Consider the following 14,666-nt stretch of genomic DNA (forward strand, 5'->3'; position numbering starts at 1 on the left):
CGTCTCTCTCTGTGCCTCAGCCTGAATTTACCTGCTCCTGACTGCTGCCTCAGCTCCTTGCCGAGAAAGAACTCGTTCACGAGCGAGAGGGAGAGAGAGAGAGAGAGAGAGAGGACTAATGAGGGAGAGAGAGGGGGTGTGTGAGAGGAAAAAGATGCTGAATCCTGGTTGGCTAGAGAGAGTAGAGGCTGACTCAGTGGATCTGGAAGAGCAGCATGTGACAGATGCAATTCTCATCCCAGTCCTCACCATCAGACCAGGGGCTTGTTCGCCATTGGCCCCGTTCATTGGACCGGCAACGCACGGCGCGCTATAACACCATGCTTTCCTTTGCCAGACCCAGCGGAGCTCTCTCACTAGCGCGTATCACTTGCGCAACGAGCAGGAGACTCAGCCCAGACACACTTCAGCCCAGCGCAGAGAGCCGAGACTGAGGAAGAGGAAAGAGCAGCTCTCTTTGCCGTTCCACGGAAGAGGAGAGAACGGGATAACGCATTGCTGGAGGCTAGTACAAGAAGCTGAGGCACGTCAGAAAAAGCTCACAAAGTGACTGTAACAGAACGAGCGATGAGAATTGACTGATGTTTGAGGATCCGAGAGGATGAGGGAACACGCTCACTCCGTTCCTGACTGAGGGAAAGTGAGCTTGTGCCGTTCATCTGAGACAGAGAAACAAAAGAAAAGGCTTGTTCGGTGGACTTGTTTTGCTCTCTGTCGGCTGGACTCTGTGCATGGAAGCTTCAGGTTCCCCATGGCGTGTTACTACATTGTCATCAGCTCCACACACCTCAGCAATGGACACTTTCGAAACATCAAGGGAGTTTTCCGAGGTCCCCTCTGCAAGAACGGCAACAAAAACTTGGTAACTACCTTTGTCTCTATCACCAATGTGTGTTTGATCATGTGCTTAGCAAGTGCTTGAATCTGTAATGTTGCTTCTGGAAACTTTTCAGTACTGTGGTAACACTTACATGTCATACAGTTGACTATAAACGATGAATACTGTCATTACTATAGTAAAAACAATCTGCAAATATACACTGCACAAAGTGCTAACCTGCAGTAGTCAGAATGAGATTTAAGTAAAAAATGTATTTAGGTTGATTCAGTGATGGTAAATAATATTTTTGCACTGAGTAAGACCGGTTATTTTAGACGGGACTACTTTTAGATGGATCAAATTGTAATTGTAATGATTGTAAGGATTCCCCAGTAAACGTAGTGTAAATGGAGCACTAATGTGAAGCTGGCCAAGCAGTAATCCATCTGGAAAAGTGTTGCAAAATGACTTCACGTTCAATACTTCCTCTTTATGAGGAAAGTTGCAGATGGAAAAAGTGAGTTCGGCTCTAGTCCGTGAACATAACTAAATTCCTAACAGATGGATAGGGGGATCAAATTAATCTCTACTCACAGTCATGGCCTGGGATTTAGTCTAACCGTACTTTTCTGGTCTTGCCCTCGAAATAATCCTCCTGTTTTTGCTCCCAACAAACTGCCTCTATTTCCGCACAAACTCTGCTGTAAACCCGGCATATCTAGGGCAGCGCAAAATGGAATTTGAAAACAAAATCAGCGTTAGTAAAATATTATTTTCATAATTACTCTAAGAGCAGTTTGAAGATTGTTTTTCAATTGGTTGGCGAGTTAAGCAGGATTATAAATACAAAGTAATGCGATGAATGATGCAGCCGTACAGTGTAATTTAATTAAAGCGCTCGGCTCCTGAAAGGAAGCATCTTTCAAAGCTTTTAAATGTGGAAGTGAAATTTCATACTCTCTTTCACTGCTCTCTCACAAGCCTGCCCGTGTCATCTCTGTCAGTTGGGGGAACAGAGATTTCTTGACAGCAGCCTCCTCCTTTCAAAAGAATCAAAAATGATTGGAGATGAAATATTGAAGCTCTTGGCTTGGGATCAAGCGCCAATGCTGCTCATCTTCCTCCCGCCTCCAGCTGAAAGGCTAATACTGAGGGAACGTTTGGGTGGCGTAACTGTGAATGCAGCAACAGATTGTTTCTCGAGCACGGACGAAAAGTAGAATGAGGTTTCGGTGGCCGTTGTCGGCTCGATCTCAATGCAATTATCAGATTCGACACATCTCCCACTCTGTTGCGGGGAGAATCTCGGTGTCAGTGAATGTAAAATTACGGCGGAGCGTTGTGTGCATCACTGCCGCTGCTCTGTAACAGTAAATTTCGTTCATTACTCCCGCCGTTGCATAGAGCAGCTGTAAATCTCATATACTCTTGCACACACTCTCTCAGATGTATGGGTATGAAAGGCAGACTAAGAAAGCTGTGCTTATCCCAGCGCTGGTGCAGTGCCATCTGGCTCCTTTTCCTGGTGCAGTGATATTTTAGTCCAGAAGAAAAGCTTTGTGCTGTAGAACATTTGTTCAGCGTGGCTCAGACGCAGAGGAAAGGAGAGGAGGAAGGATAATAACGATATAACTGACAGTGTGAGTGCTCCCATAGTCACTCTTATGATATGATGGTCTTTTCTGCTATGAAATACGGAACCACTCAGTAAAGTCCATCTTTGTAATTAGAGGTAATTGCTCTCCAGGCTTTCTCTGTACATCGGAGAGCTTGGTTCAAGCGATAGAGTCAACCTGTTGATAATGAAAACGAGACGAGTTGTGCATATCTCATTTACTGAATAGCCCTTAACAGTAACTTTGACACAAAGTATGCTTTACTTGTGGAGAATAGATGGGAACAACAGTGCATGAAAAAAGAACATTTGGAAACTTAAATGACAACAATTACAAAATTAAATGACATTTATTTTGTCATAACCTACATGATTATTATGGTTATTATTATCGACAAAAATATGTTTCTTTTTGCATCAAATTGATTATTTTGTCATTTGTTATGTTAGAGTAGCAAAGAAAGAAATAACTGTAATTTCTGTCTTCATTAAAAAAGTAAAAGTAAATATTATCTTATTGTGGATTTTTTAAGCGCAGTGGTGACTCAACATGAAACCTAAACCACTGAATAAATAGATAACTCGATTCAATCCAGCAATACTATTTTTGTTTTGTTTTGGTTCGTTGCTTTTCTTTTTGTTTTGGTTTTCATTTTGCACGACCGATTTTTTTATTTACGTTTTGCTTTGCTCAGCTTTTTTTTTTTCTGTTCTGTTCAGTCCGGGTGTGATAACGCAGTAAAAACATCATCCTTTGTATTAAACTCAACGAGTTCCCGATTGGAGCGGTGCCATGTCAGTGGACTCTTATAAAGTCAGACACTAAGTGAACACCAGCGCCTGAGTAGAATTTTGCCCCTTGCTTTATTTTTCATGAATATGCATATCAACGGGGTTATTTCAACACCGGTATCGATTTCCTCACAGTCGCTGCTAAGTCAGCCCATCTCCCCGCTGAGCTGTGATGTGAGCATCCATTTCCACTCAGTGATGCCCCTTTCAGACACCACTGTGCTCTGGGAAAGGATTTTTAGGCTGAATATCTATACGGCATGTATGGCCACAGTGCCTCTATTGGCGGATGCGCGGCAGCGTGAACAGGTGTTATAATCAGCTCTTGTGCTGATTGCGCAGGGGTTCTGGGCGATTGTGTAGATTGGATGTTGCTAACGTGATATGCATAGAATTAAATCGCCATTGTCGCTGTGATATTCCTGCTTGTCTGGTGTATCGCACTCTTTCTTCATGCCACCATCCCATGCACAGAAGTCTGTAAAGCCCTAATCACCATCGCCTGTGTGCAAGAGCCGAGGCAGCAGCAGCACACTAGTTTAATCGCAGAGAGCGAGAGAGAAAGAGACTAAAACAGTGGGAGGAGAGGGATTGAAAAAGGGCAAAATGTTATTATGTTCCTCTTACCCTTTGTCTTTCCCTGCTGGGAAAGCCAGCCCGACAATTTGCATTGTGGGAACACAATGCGTATGTGTGTGCAGACGCTCTCCGAGTTGCTTGCTAATTGAGAATTACAGCAAAAATCCAGCTCTAGCAGTGACCAGGCCCCCGTGCACAAGCTCTGCTGCGGGGTAATTAATGTAGTGGCTCGGACGATTAGCCTCTGCAACCTTTCGCCGCGTTTTACCGCGCGGTCCCATCCAGGTGCGAGGGAGAAACGAGCGTTTAGATATCACACCGTGCAGCATGCATTATTTACAGAAGGGGAGAACCCAAGGCTTGTCATCACTGCCGAATGCAGACAGATGTAGTTAACTTTACACACGCCTGAGACAAATGTGTGGCACGCTCGCACTCGGCTGATTAAAATTCACTCCATTCATGGCCTTCTGTTACTCATAAACGCCAGGTTCATTTAAATACCCTGAACGTGGCGTTTTGCCTGCTAGTGCTGCATCAATTTCATTTCACAGTGCTGTTAACTTTATAACAATGGAATCATTCTCTCTAAAGCCCGCAGACACGGTGTTTGTTTCTTTGTGAGTGTGTGCGCGCGTGTGTTTTGGAGGTATTCACTGTGACAAATCAAATCTCTTGCCCTGGTTGTGTTGTTCTCCTCCTCTCTGCACAAAAGAGGCACGGTGTAGATTCCAGGGGCCCTTATAAAAGTGCTAATCCCATGTTTTCTACTGACGGTGAACCCATTTTCACACTGATTCACAGAAAATACCCCATTGAATAAACTGTGTACTTAGAAGGCACAAAGGCGCAGCGGGGTTTCACTGTAGGCTTGCTGCTGAGGTATAATAGCACAATTACACAGTAGCATGGCAGCTTTACCCTTTCTCCTTCCTGTATTCGGCTCACCTGATGTTCGGAGATGAAAGTTGACTGCGATCTTATGCTGTCAACCTATTGTTGTTGTCTTACCCTCATAAATATTTAAGTCACCGGCCACAAGGATCTATAATTTACCCCCTGTTTCAATGCAGAATAAGCGCCTAACGCAGTGAGACCAATCTCTTGCTCCGGAGCGCTCGCCTCTATATAATCGCTCGAACTTTGCCAGGCATTTTTGTACGCGTCGGGAGGGTTTTGCACTCGTAAGCAGTGGAGTAAAAATACCCTGCTAGCCTTGTACGACGGCATATAGAGAGGCTTCCTTACAGCGTTCCTGCCTCCTGAAGGACGGATACTTCTATACCATTGCCCGTGACATATCCACTCTGACCCTGAAAACAAATGACTCCTAAAGCAACAGTTCACCCAGAAGTGTTCATTTGCTCACCTGTATGTTGATCCAAACCTGTATAGTATGCTGTTATTTTTCAGTGGATTTCAAAAGAAGAATTGGTGAGGAATGTTTATGTAGCTGTTTTCCATATAAAGACATTTTATAGTGACCACTAGCTTTATATACATTCTCATGTTTTGCCTTTTTAACTTAAATGCCTTTGTCAGATACTTTTATTCTTACGTGCATTACACACATACACTAAAATTGCACTTCTAAATCCTATTTGGTTTATTTTAAGGTCCAATTCTCATTATTAACAAACCGTTAAACTTTGCCTCGATTAAGTAGCTTTTAAGTTTAGGTGTTTGGGCAGGATTAGGGATGAAGGATATAGTCATGCAGAATATGCGCTTTATACGTAATGCCAATATTTTAATAAGCATGCAAATAAGCAGCTTGTTAATAGTGGTAATGTGTCTATAGACTAAAGTGTTACCTACTTTTTAATGTGTTGAATACTTCTAGCTTCTAATTTATGAAGGATCATTTGACAATGAAAGCTGTATAAGTCAGCTCTGACATGTGATGAATAAATTACGTTTTAAAGTATATAGAAAATAGTTATTTTAAATTGTAATATTTCACAAAATCTGCCGTGCTTTCTGCAAATAATGTAGTCTTAGCGAGCATACTGTAAGAGACCTCTTAAAAATAAAACAAAAAAAAATTTATAGAGCAGACTTTTGAACGGTAGTGTACATTTTATCAATCCGCGCATTCCCAGGGAATTAAACCATAAACCTTGGGTTGTTTATTGCTGCATGAGTTGCAAAAAGACCATAAAAGTCTTCTTGCTATATTGTCTAGTCTTCTGCTACATAATAGTTTTGGGGTAAGCAGTACACTAAAATGTAAGTCTTTTCATATATTATTGCAGTTTCTCTGCTTTCATTTAATTATATTTTGTCTTCAGATCCAATGCTGTTTGTCATTAAACATATGGTTTTTATTAGTAGTATTATTATTATGCCAAAAGTCTTTGAATATAAACCAATGCGTCAATTCTTCCTTTGTGTTCAACAAAATAATAACAGCATACAGGTTTGAAATGACTGAATGAGGCTAAAAGACTATTTTCATTTTTATGTGAACTGTCCCTTTAATGCTCCATATGCTTGTGTGTTTATCCTATACAGCACAGATGAAATATTCAGCACAATGAATGCAGTAGGTATGGGAAGGTACAGGTGCAGCGCAGGAAAGAGAGCCCTGTGGTTGTGCCAGTAATTGAACGAGTCCCCATCGTTGCTCACAGCCACTCACCGCAATATGAGTGCTGAGAGCCTTTTAATGTTCCCCATTCCTTTGAGTGATATTATAATGCAGAGCATCCCAGCTGCCTCGTCTCACTTGATTTGATGCTTGATAGAAGTGAAGCGTTCCTTTTCCTCCTTTTCAAAAAAAATCCGCAGCAGACCAAGCAAGTTGTAAACACAGAGTAACACAGCGGCAGACCCTCAGCTCATTGAGCTTCACTGCAGCCCACCTCCCGCTTTACTGGAGCCGATCGCAGGGAGAAGACCGCTGATGGGCCATGTTTGCTTTCGAGGACAGATGGAGATGCAGGGAAAGAGACGCAGAGACGGGGCTGTGAGGAGTCCTCCAGGTGACCACAGTATTTCTGATGAGCTGAGTTAAGTGTGTAGGTGTTCACTAAACCTCCTACCTCTCTCCGTCTCTCCCTTTATCTGTGTAGTATTCAGATACTTCAGCAAGCAATGATATTATTGGAGTGCAGAATACTAGACCTTTTGTCTTTGACTCAAGTCAATTAACTTCTGCTCTGCTCTCATGCTGCTCTTTCATTCTCTCTCTTTTCTCACTTCCACTCACTCTACCTTGTAACACTTTTTTTTCTCTCTTCCTTTCTAAATCCAACCTGATCTCATTACTATTCATTAATATTCCTACTTAGAGTGTGGTTCTAACACACATACAGTACATTTCCGTACATTGGGAGAGACACTAAAACGTATGATTCTCATGTACCAACAGCTTACAATAATAATAATAACAATAATTATAAGTAATTGTGTTGTATTTTGTTGTTGACAGATAAAAATAAGTGACTATTTGAAGTACAAAATGTTCTTTTTGACTTAATATGATAATTAAAGTTAAATTCTGGGTGATTTCTAAGGAGAAGTCCAAACGATTAAGCCTGTGCTTGCACACAAATCAAACATGTGACATGATGTTACGATGGTAATATTAACAGTTCTGAATGTACTTCATACGTTGAGCTTTGAGCTTGGACTGAGCTTTGATGATAATTAAATTCAGCAATACAAAGTGCAAATGAACTTTTAGTCCCATCAGAATTCATTTTATAAATAAATGCCATTTTTAAAGGTCATTATCATATGAAGTTTCTTGCAATGAAGAGCGTACAGTTTAAATGAATCAGTATAATGATACTATGTAGACACAGTAGGTGTCTATCCGACAAGTATAAACTACCGTGTAGACATGTGAGGTCAGTACAATTGTTAAAGGCTGCATTTATTTAATACAAAATACAATAAAAATGAAATGCTGAGATTGTCATTATTTTTTGTGTAAACAAGGATCACCCTACTAGATAAATCTCGTGCTCATAAAAAGAGAAATATAAACATTTAGAGAGAAAGAGTGTGCAAGGGGTGTGATGTTTCAGTATGTCTGAAATTGAAGACACCACAGTATTAAATAAACATGTAGAAAAGTGACTGCAGCCGATAATGCCACAGATTATCCAAACAATCTCAAAACTCACTGATTCAGCAAAATGAACTGCAAAAACGGGTAAAATCCAGAGACTAGATGTTATCCAGTGCAAACCATCTGAGATTGACAGAAAATCTGAGCGGGTTCAGTCCATGCTGCTGAATCATAAATGTCCCAGCGATGCCAGAGTGATGGCAGTTATAATTTACTGTAAAATATAGCAGGGACTGTTGTGGAAAGTTATTGTTGATTTGGAGCCGAATTCACTTCTCGAGCAAAGAGACCCGTACAGCAGGATTTTAGGTGTCAGGAAAAAACTTTATTCAAGTCTGAGATAGCAGCAGTCCGCCTCTCCCCTCTTGGTCTCCGTCTCCTCTTTTTAAACCCCTGCTAGCGTCCCACCCCACATACCATCAGTTTTTAGGTAAGAACATCTGTATTCAATCTTAGGGTTTTTGTTTTAGTCCCTTGTCAATTCTATAGGGTCTGAGTGCCTGTGTTTGACATGAGGCCCCCTTACTTATGGTGTGTTTGTATGGGAACCTGGTGGCTTATAACCTTATTGCATTTACCAGTTGATGTATGTTTTGCAGACCCCACTGCCTTCGCACGCAACCTAGCCCCCACTGCCTTCGCATGCAATATTCCAACAGCAGACACCATTATGTTTAAGAAGGGCACAAAAGTAACATGTAGTTAACTCATAAATGTATAGAAATTATAAAATAACACTGAAGGAAAACTCCAACAGGACACATTTATAGCACATTGATTGTCAGCAAGTAGCGTGGTGTGTTGTTGTAAATTGGAGTGAATAAAACTTCGCCTTAAACTCACAGTACATTGCATTCTTTCAGTTAAGCAAAAGGGTGCTATATTAGTATCTTGTATAACACCACAAAAAAAACAATTCTAAAATTATACTGAAACCTGATTACAAAATGGAAAAGTTCAAATGGTTAAAAAGAAAAAAGTAAAATAACACTGATTCTGTCTGGAAAGTATGCAGGTATTTCTAAGATTGGCTACCTTGTCTTATAATCTTATGTTTTCTTCTACTCCAGAGAGAGGGAGCAGCTTAAAGTCTCTATTTGTGGTTGTTAATTATTCAAGTGTCGTCACCTTCGTCTCTGGGCAAAATGGAGTCAGACCGGGGCGGCAGTGACTGTGCTGTCTCCTGCCAGCCGCCTCTTAATCTGCAATCATTTAGATCCGGGAGGTGGAGTCAGGGTCAGACACTGCCTCTTGAGCTTCATATCAGACTGATTTATGTATAAGTGTACAAAATAACTGTAGGAAATAGATCCATCAGAACTACCTAATCACCATAAACATTCACTACAAAATGCTGATTATATTTTGCTGGCTACAGTTTTCAAAACATTTTCCTGTTTGTTACATTTATTTAGCCGCTGAATACTGAACAGTGTGTGTGTGTGTGTGTGTGTGTGTGTGTGTGTGTGTGTGTGAATCTGGTTGTGTGCTTGTGTCTGTGTCTTGTTTTCTCATTTCTCTCGTGTGTATTTGTGCACATCGATGTGTATGTGTTCCAAACACATTTAAAATCTCTGGCCATGGTTTGCCGGGAGATTGCGCTAATTGACGGTGGATCTACTGTGTGGTTGAAGATCATGAGGGAAAACTCAAGCTACCTGTCATTTTAGACTTGACCTGTGCAGTTTGGGCAGTCTTACTTTGAATAAGCCTCAGATATTGTTGGTAAACGAACTGTTCCAAAAAGTATTCAAATCACTGATGAAGTGACTAGATGATATAGTATGATTAGTTTAGAGAACTCGCACAGAGGCCCTATAATGAAGATTATTTTCATTCTGTCTGTTTGCTTGAATGAAAGACAGGTTGTGAGAAATTATTATTTTTGTCGAGCCAGATTTCTTACACTAAAGTCTGGGCCACTTTGCAATTTTGGCCAAATATTCTGGCCAAGAACCACCCACTTAGACAGGAAGCAGCTGTCTGACAGACACGTAAAATGTCCACAACTACAATTTGGTTTTTGAGGATTAATGATATGACGGAAATGACAAAAAAACGTGCATAATAATTTATTAGTTATGCATTGATATCACATTCATATAATCAACACTTCTGTCTTTATAGACTATTATGTTGTATAACCCAAACAGAACCAATTTTTAAATTATTGTTGTTGTTGTTGTATATATTATATATATAATAATTTTATACGTTTGCTCTTTTACTCCTTACACTACCTTTCAGAAGTTTGTTGTTGGTTAAAAATGTTTTTAGAGAAGACTAATGCCCATAAAGGCTGCATTTATTTGGTTAAAATACAGTAAAATAGAGTAACACAATTAAATAAATTAAAGAATGTAAAAATAACTAATAACAAAATCTTAATCCTTTTGATGAACAGAAAGTTTAAAAGAGAATAATTTATTTTAAATATAATTATTTTAATTAAATATAAACATCTTTACTGTCACTTTTGATCAATTTAATGCATATTTGTTGAATAAAAGTATTTATAAAAGTAATAAAACCATATTACCTTTGAACCATAGTGAACCTTATTAAATTATCATATTTAGTGATGTTTGAAATCCGCTTGTGGTTAGATCATTTTAGATCACTTCCCCGTGATCACGTCTTCTCATTCTGCCGAAGCTATGATCTGGACTTCAGAGAAGAGAAAGAGAGCCTTTCATGTGGTAGCCATGGCGATTATTGACATTTAAATCCCTGTTTCAAAGCCTTAATAAACACCTAAGCAGATAACAAAGCGATCCATGTTGAGGTTGGGTTCAGAAAACCGGTTGACTCGCGACCGAAGGATACAAACTTCATCGTAGTCTGTCAGGCGTTTAAAGCCTGTTGTGTTTCACTTCATAGACTGCACGTGCACACCATCACAGCAATTTCACGGCATTCTGCCCCTGCGCTCTGGTGCGAGACCGCTTGTCTTGCGGTGCGCATGCTGGTGAGATGAAAGTTTAACAAACAAATGTACACACGGTGCCAAATAAGAAAGCGCCGTGACAAGGTTTCAGCCATAAGCTCCGAAGCATTTGAAATCTGGTTGAAAAGAATAGCTGTTATTGTGTACAGACCCTTTTTTATCTTATCACACTGGCTGAGAGACGACTGAGAGATCAAGTTTTAATATGTGCATATTTCACACCGCAGAGGCACACATTGCATCAGGCACAGTTGAAAGGTCTCTCTGATTCGGGACACTGAAGTACTGCACAATCTCTTTTAGCCACTGCGGCTGACCAAAGGATGGTTGTGGAAGTGTGTGTGTGTGTGTGTGTGTTTGTATGCTATGCCATAATCCCTCTCTCCCTTCTTATAGCGTTATAGGACAGTCCCCAAATCAACCTCTCAACGGCCCCTGTAATCTTTCCTTTCTAATGACATCACCAATCTCACTCTAAACTTTCTTCTCAAGCATTTTTACTGTAGAAAATGCTGTCAACACCAGCCCAATAATCAATATCACGCTGACTCTCTATTCCGATACCCGAGCGGGGCTTTAAATCTGAAGATAGATCTATCTGAGAGTCGAGAAATAAGATTGAGGAGCCGTGTTTGTGAGTGAGATGCTCACGGTGCCAGAAGAGACTGATGACAACAACAAAACCTTGCATATTTCAGCTCTGACCATTAATTCAGCATCTTGCGTCGACATATGTTATTCACCTAATGCAAATAGCGCGAACAGATGCCTCTAAAGTGTCCGCTTGACGTATTAGCACGAGAGGCTTCTTTATTTTGCGTAACACCCTCAATTAGTTCTTTCTTTAGCTTTACACAAAGGGTTCTGAAGATCACATAGAGCTTCAAATATCTCTAAACCTGCCAGTGATTTGTAAGGCTAGTACCTCCGTACCTTCATTAGAATTCTCCCATAGAAAAAGCATTGATTTTTTTTTTTTGGTCTGGCAGCCTAGCAGATCCTCAGAATTTATCTTCCTCTGGCCTCTTATTTAATCTCTGCTTGAAACAACAGCAGCGGTAATGGCAGTGGAAGGATCCCGGGGAATGTGCATGGTCAGCGTGAAGAGAGATAGAGTTGGCGCTGGCTGTGTAAATTAAAGCAGCAGAGCTCAAAGAGACAGCTTTATGGAGCAGGTTTTGTGTGTGTGTGTGTGTGTGTGTGTGCGTACCTGTGTTTGTGTGTTTCGATTTCTGCGCGCAGGGTTTCTGTGTGTGTGCCGCTGAGGTTGGGAGCGTAAATGTCATTTCAAACACTTATCCTCTTTATTAGAATGTTTCCACCTGTGAAAACATTATCTCCCTTATAATTTCCCATTTCCTTTTTTATTCTGATGGTGAATGGTGAATTTGACCCTGTTTCTATACCTGCAGCCTCTTTCACCTTAATACATATTCAGAACTGATTTAAAATGCATTTTTAGGTCCTGCAACTCTCAATATCCAGCTCATGAATTGACTGTTTCACTGCAGCGCTGGGTTTGCAAAAGCAGACCACCTTGAATTTGCTTTAATAGGATAGTTCATCATTTACTCAGCTTCGTGTTATTCGCTTTATTCTCTGGAACACAAAGGAAGATATTTAAAAGAATTTCTCAGCTTTTTTTTTTGTCCATTTAATGAAAGTCAAAGGGGTTCAACATTTTCAAGCTCCAAAAAGGACATAAAGGCAGCATGATATTAAGCCATTCAGCTTTAAGTTTACTTGGTACAACTGATTGTCACTGGGGTACCTTTAAAAAGACAACTTTGTACCCTTCTCTACTCCTTAAAGCGTTCATATTAACACCTTAAAGTAAAAATAGGAGACCTCAAAGTACTGCTATAAGCCCTTTAGGGATAAATAAGATAGTTGGGGTATTGATAAATAAAGCAACACTCTAAGGGTGACACATTTTTTTGAGTATGTGATAAAAAAATTGAATTTAAGTTTTTATTCAATCTCAAATTAAATTAAAACATTGATCAATGCATGAATACACAGACTAAATTAAATATGACATTGATCAATGTTTTGATTTGATTTGAGGGGATTCAGTTTTAACGCTTTTAACATTTTTGAAGACCAAGGAGAGGAAGTGGTCATGGTGAAATATCCAATCGTTTGGTATCTCTGAAAAGCCCTAAACATGCTCTGTACAGGACATCCATGTACAGGACATGGCATGTATAGTCTCATAGAAATTCACTCAAATATAATGCCCTCGCATGAGGCCGCAGGGTCTTAAGAGGCTAATAATATTCAAAATGCTGATTTAAAATGCGATCTTGATTCCAGAAACTCACAGTATCCCTCTCATAAATTGAGCGCTTTACCGCAGCGCCGGGTTTGAAAGTGCAGACCACCTCGAGATGTGTCGGGATACATTCAATACATTGTTTGAGTTTCCTTGCTGCAGTGTTTATCTGTGTAGTGGCTCTGCTCAAAAGCTCCGCTGTGCTTGTAGAGTAGTGGACTAAAATTACAGAAGGGGAGGGAGCGGGCTAGGACCCAGGGGAAGGGTCGGGTTCAGCTCAGGGCCTGGGCAGGTGCCAGGAGTTGGCTCATGTTCTCGCAGTATCAGCAGAGAGCTCAGACTCGCAGAAGGTAGAAGCATTTCTGCGACCCCAAAGACTTCCCTCACAGTGCTCCTACAATTCCAAACCCGCTTCATTAAAACCATCCTGTTGGGATGCAGGAGAACGTACGTTCCCAGCAGTATGATGGCTGTCATTGTCTACATAATGAGCAGCTTTGCAGGGCATCTCTGTGTGTTTTATAAAGTCTTTGCTGGAGGCTGTATCTTTGTTGGACTACCCACGCAGCTAGCCTCCCTCTCCACCCACTCCCCTCCTCTCATCTGTCAGAGTAGTGCCCACATATCAGGCCACTTTCTTGTTTAATGAAATTCATTAGCCTGAGCGTCTTAAAAGCTGGAAGACTAATTAAGCTTCTTTTTGAAATGCATGACAGAGGAAACATGTATTGGGATTCTACATCGCTGCCAGAGGCATGATTCCCTGCTCTGCGCTAGTCAACAATGGAGCCCGGTGAGACGAAAGGGTCGTTTTTTCAAACAAAAGGAAACAAAACGTTGTTTTATCTATATTATTAAGCAAACAATTATTGACTCTGAAGCTTTGAAGGGATTTTCACCTCTTCATTGCGGTCCAGAGGCATTGTGTCGGCCATTGTGCTTGCACAATGCTTTTGTAAATATTGGCGCGTTTGCCTGAACACTCTGCTCCCGTGGTCTTGCTTTAAATGGCACAATGACTACAGCTGTCACCGCAAAGCGGGGCGATGTTCGCCCTCACATTGCTCACTATCCAGCCTCGATTGTTTGCCTCAAAATAACCTGAGCACAAGTTGCTGCAGTTTAATGGAGACGCGCAATCTTTCAGCATCTTGCTGTGCGGTGTGTACAAGCTCTTCGATTGCCCAAATTTATCTCAAGTTCAGGGGCACTTAAGGGCCCTATTTGTGAGGTTCAGATAGCATCTCGTCGTCGCCGTAGAGGTGTATCTGCAGTCTACATTTATAAGCCTGATATCTCAGTGTTTAATAATTAATGTGTGGTCAGTGTTTCTCTAGCACTTACAGCCGTCCCCTGTAAAAGCTGATTTGATTTGCCGTTCTGGATTGCCCCAATCACAGCCTCAGAGAGCCGATCACGCACTGACTCTGACATATGCGATGTGGAGCTAATGTTAGAACCGTTCTGGCGCCTGTCCAGGTAGCGCTTGGTTATTGTATTGGGCTGAGTGCGCTCGTCGCTAATGCAATTCATCTTTGAAGAGCAGTAGTAATAAACAGA

The 14,666-nt window shown here is 40.9% G+C and overlaps 1 protein-coding gene across 1 annotated transcript in view; it reads left to right on the forward strand.

The window, feature by feature from the left end:
- Window positions 1-223: 223 nt before the first annotated feature.
- The window catches only part of znf804a (zinc finger protein 804A), a 51,129-nt gene continuing 36,686 nt past the window's right edge, over window positions 224-14,666 (forward strand). Inside the window, exon 1 of the mRNA XM_043249719.1 lies at window positions 224-862. Within this exon, the coding sequence (XP_043105654.1) occupies window positions 752-862 (111 nt within the window). The 5' untranslated portion in view covers window positions 224-751. The remainder of the gene's footprint in view (window positions 863-14,666) is intronic.

This window comes from Puntigrus tetrazona, chromosome 9 (genome assembly GCF_018831695.1).
Source record: "Puntigrus tetrazona isolate hp1 chromosome 9, ASM1883169v1, whole genome shotgun sequence".
In the NCBI taxonomy this organism is placed as follows: domain Eukaryota; kingdom Metazoa; phylum Chordata; class Actinopteri; order Cypriniformes; family Cyprinidae; genus Puntigrus; species Puntigrus tetrazona.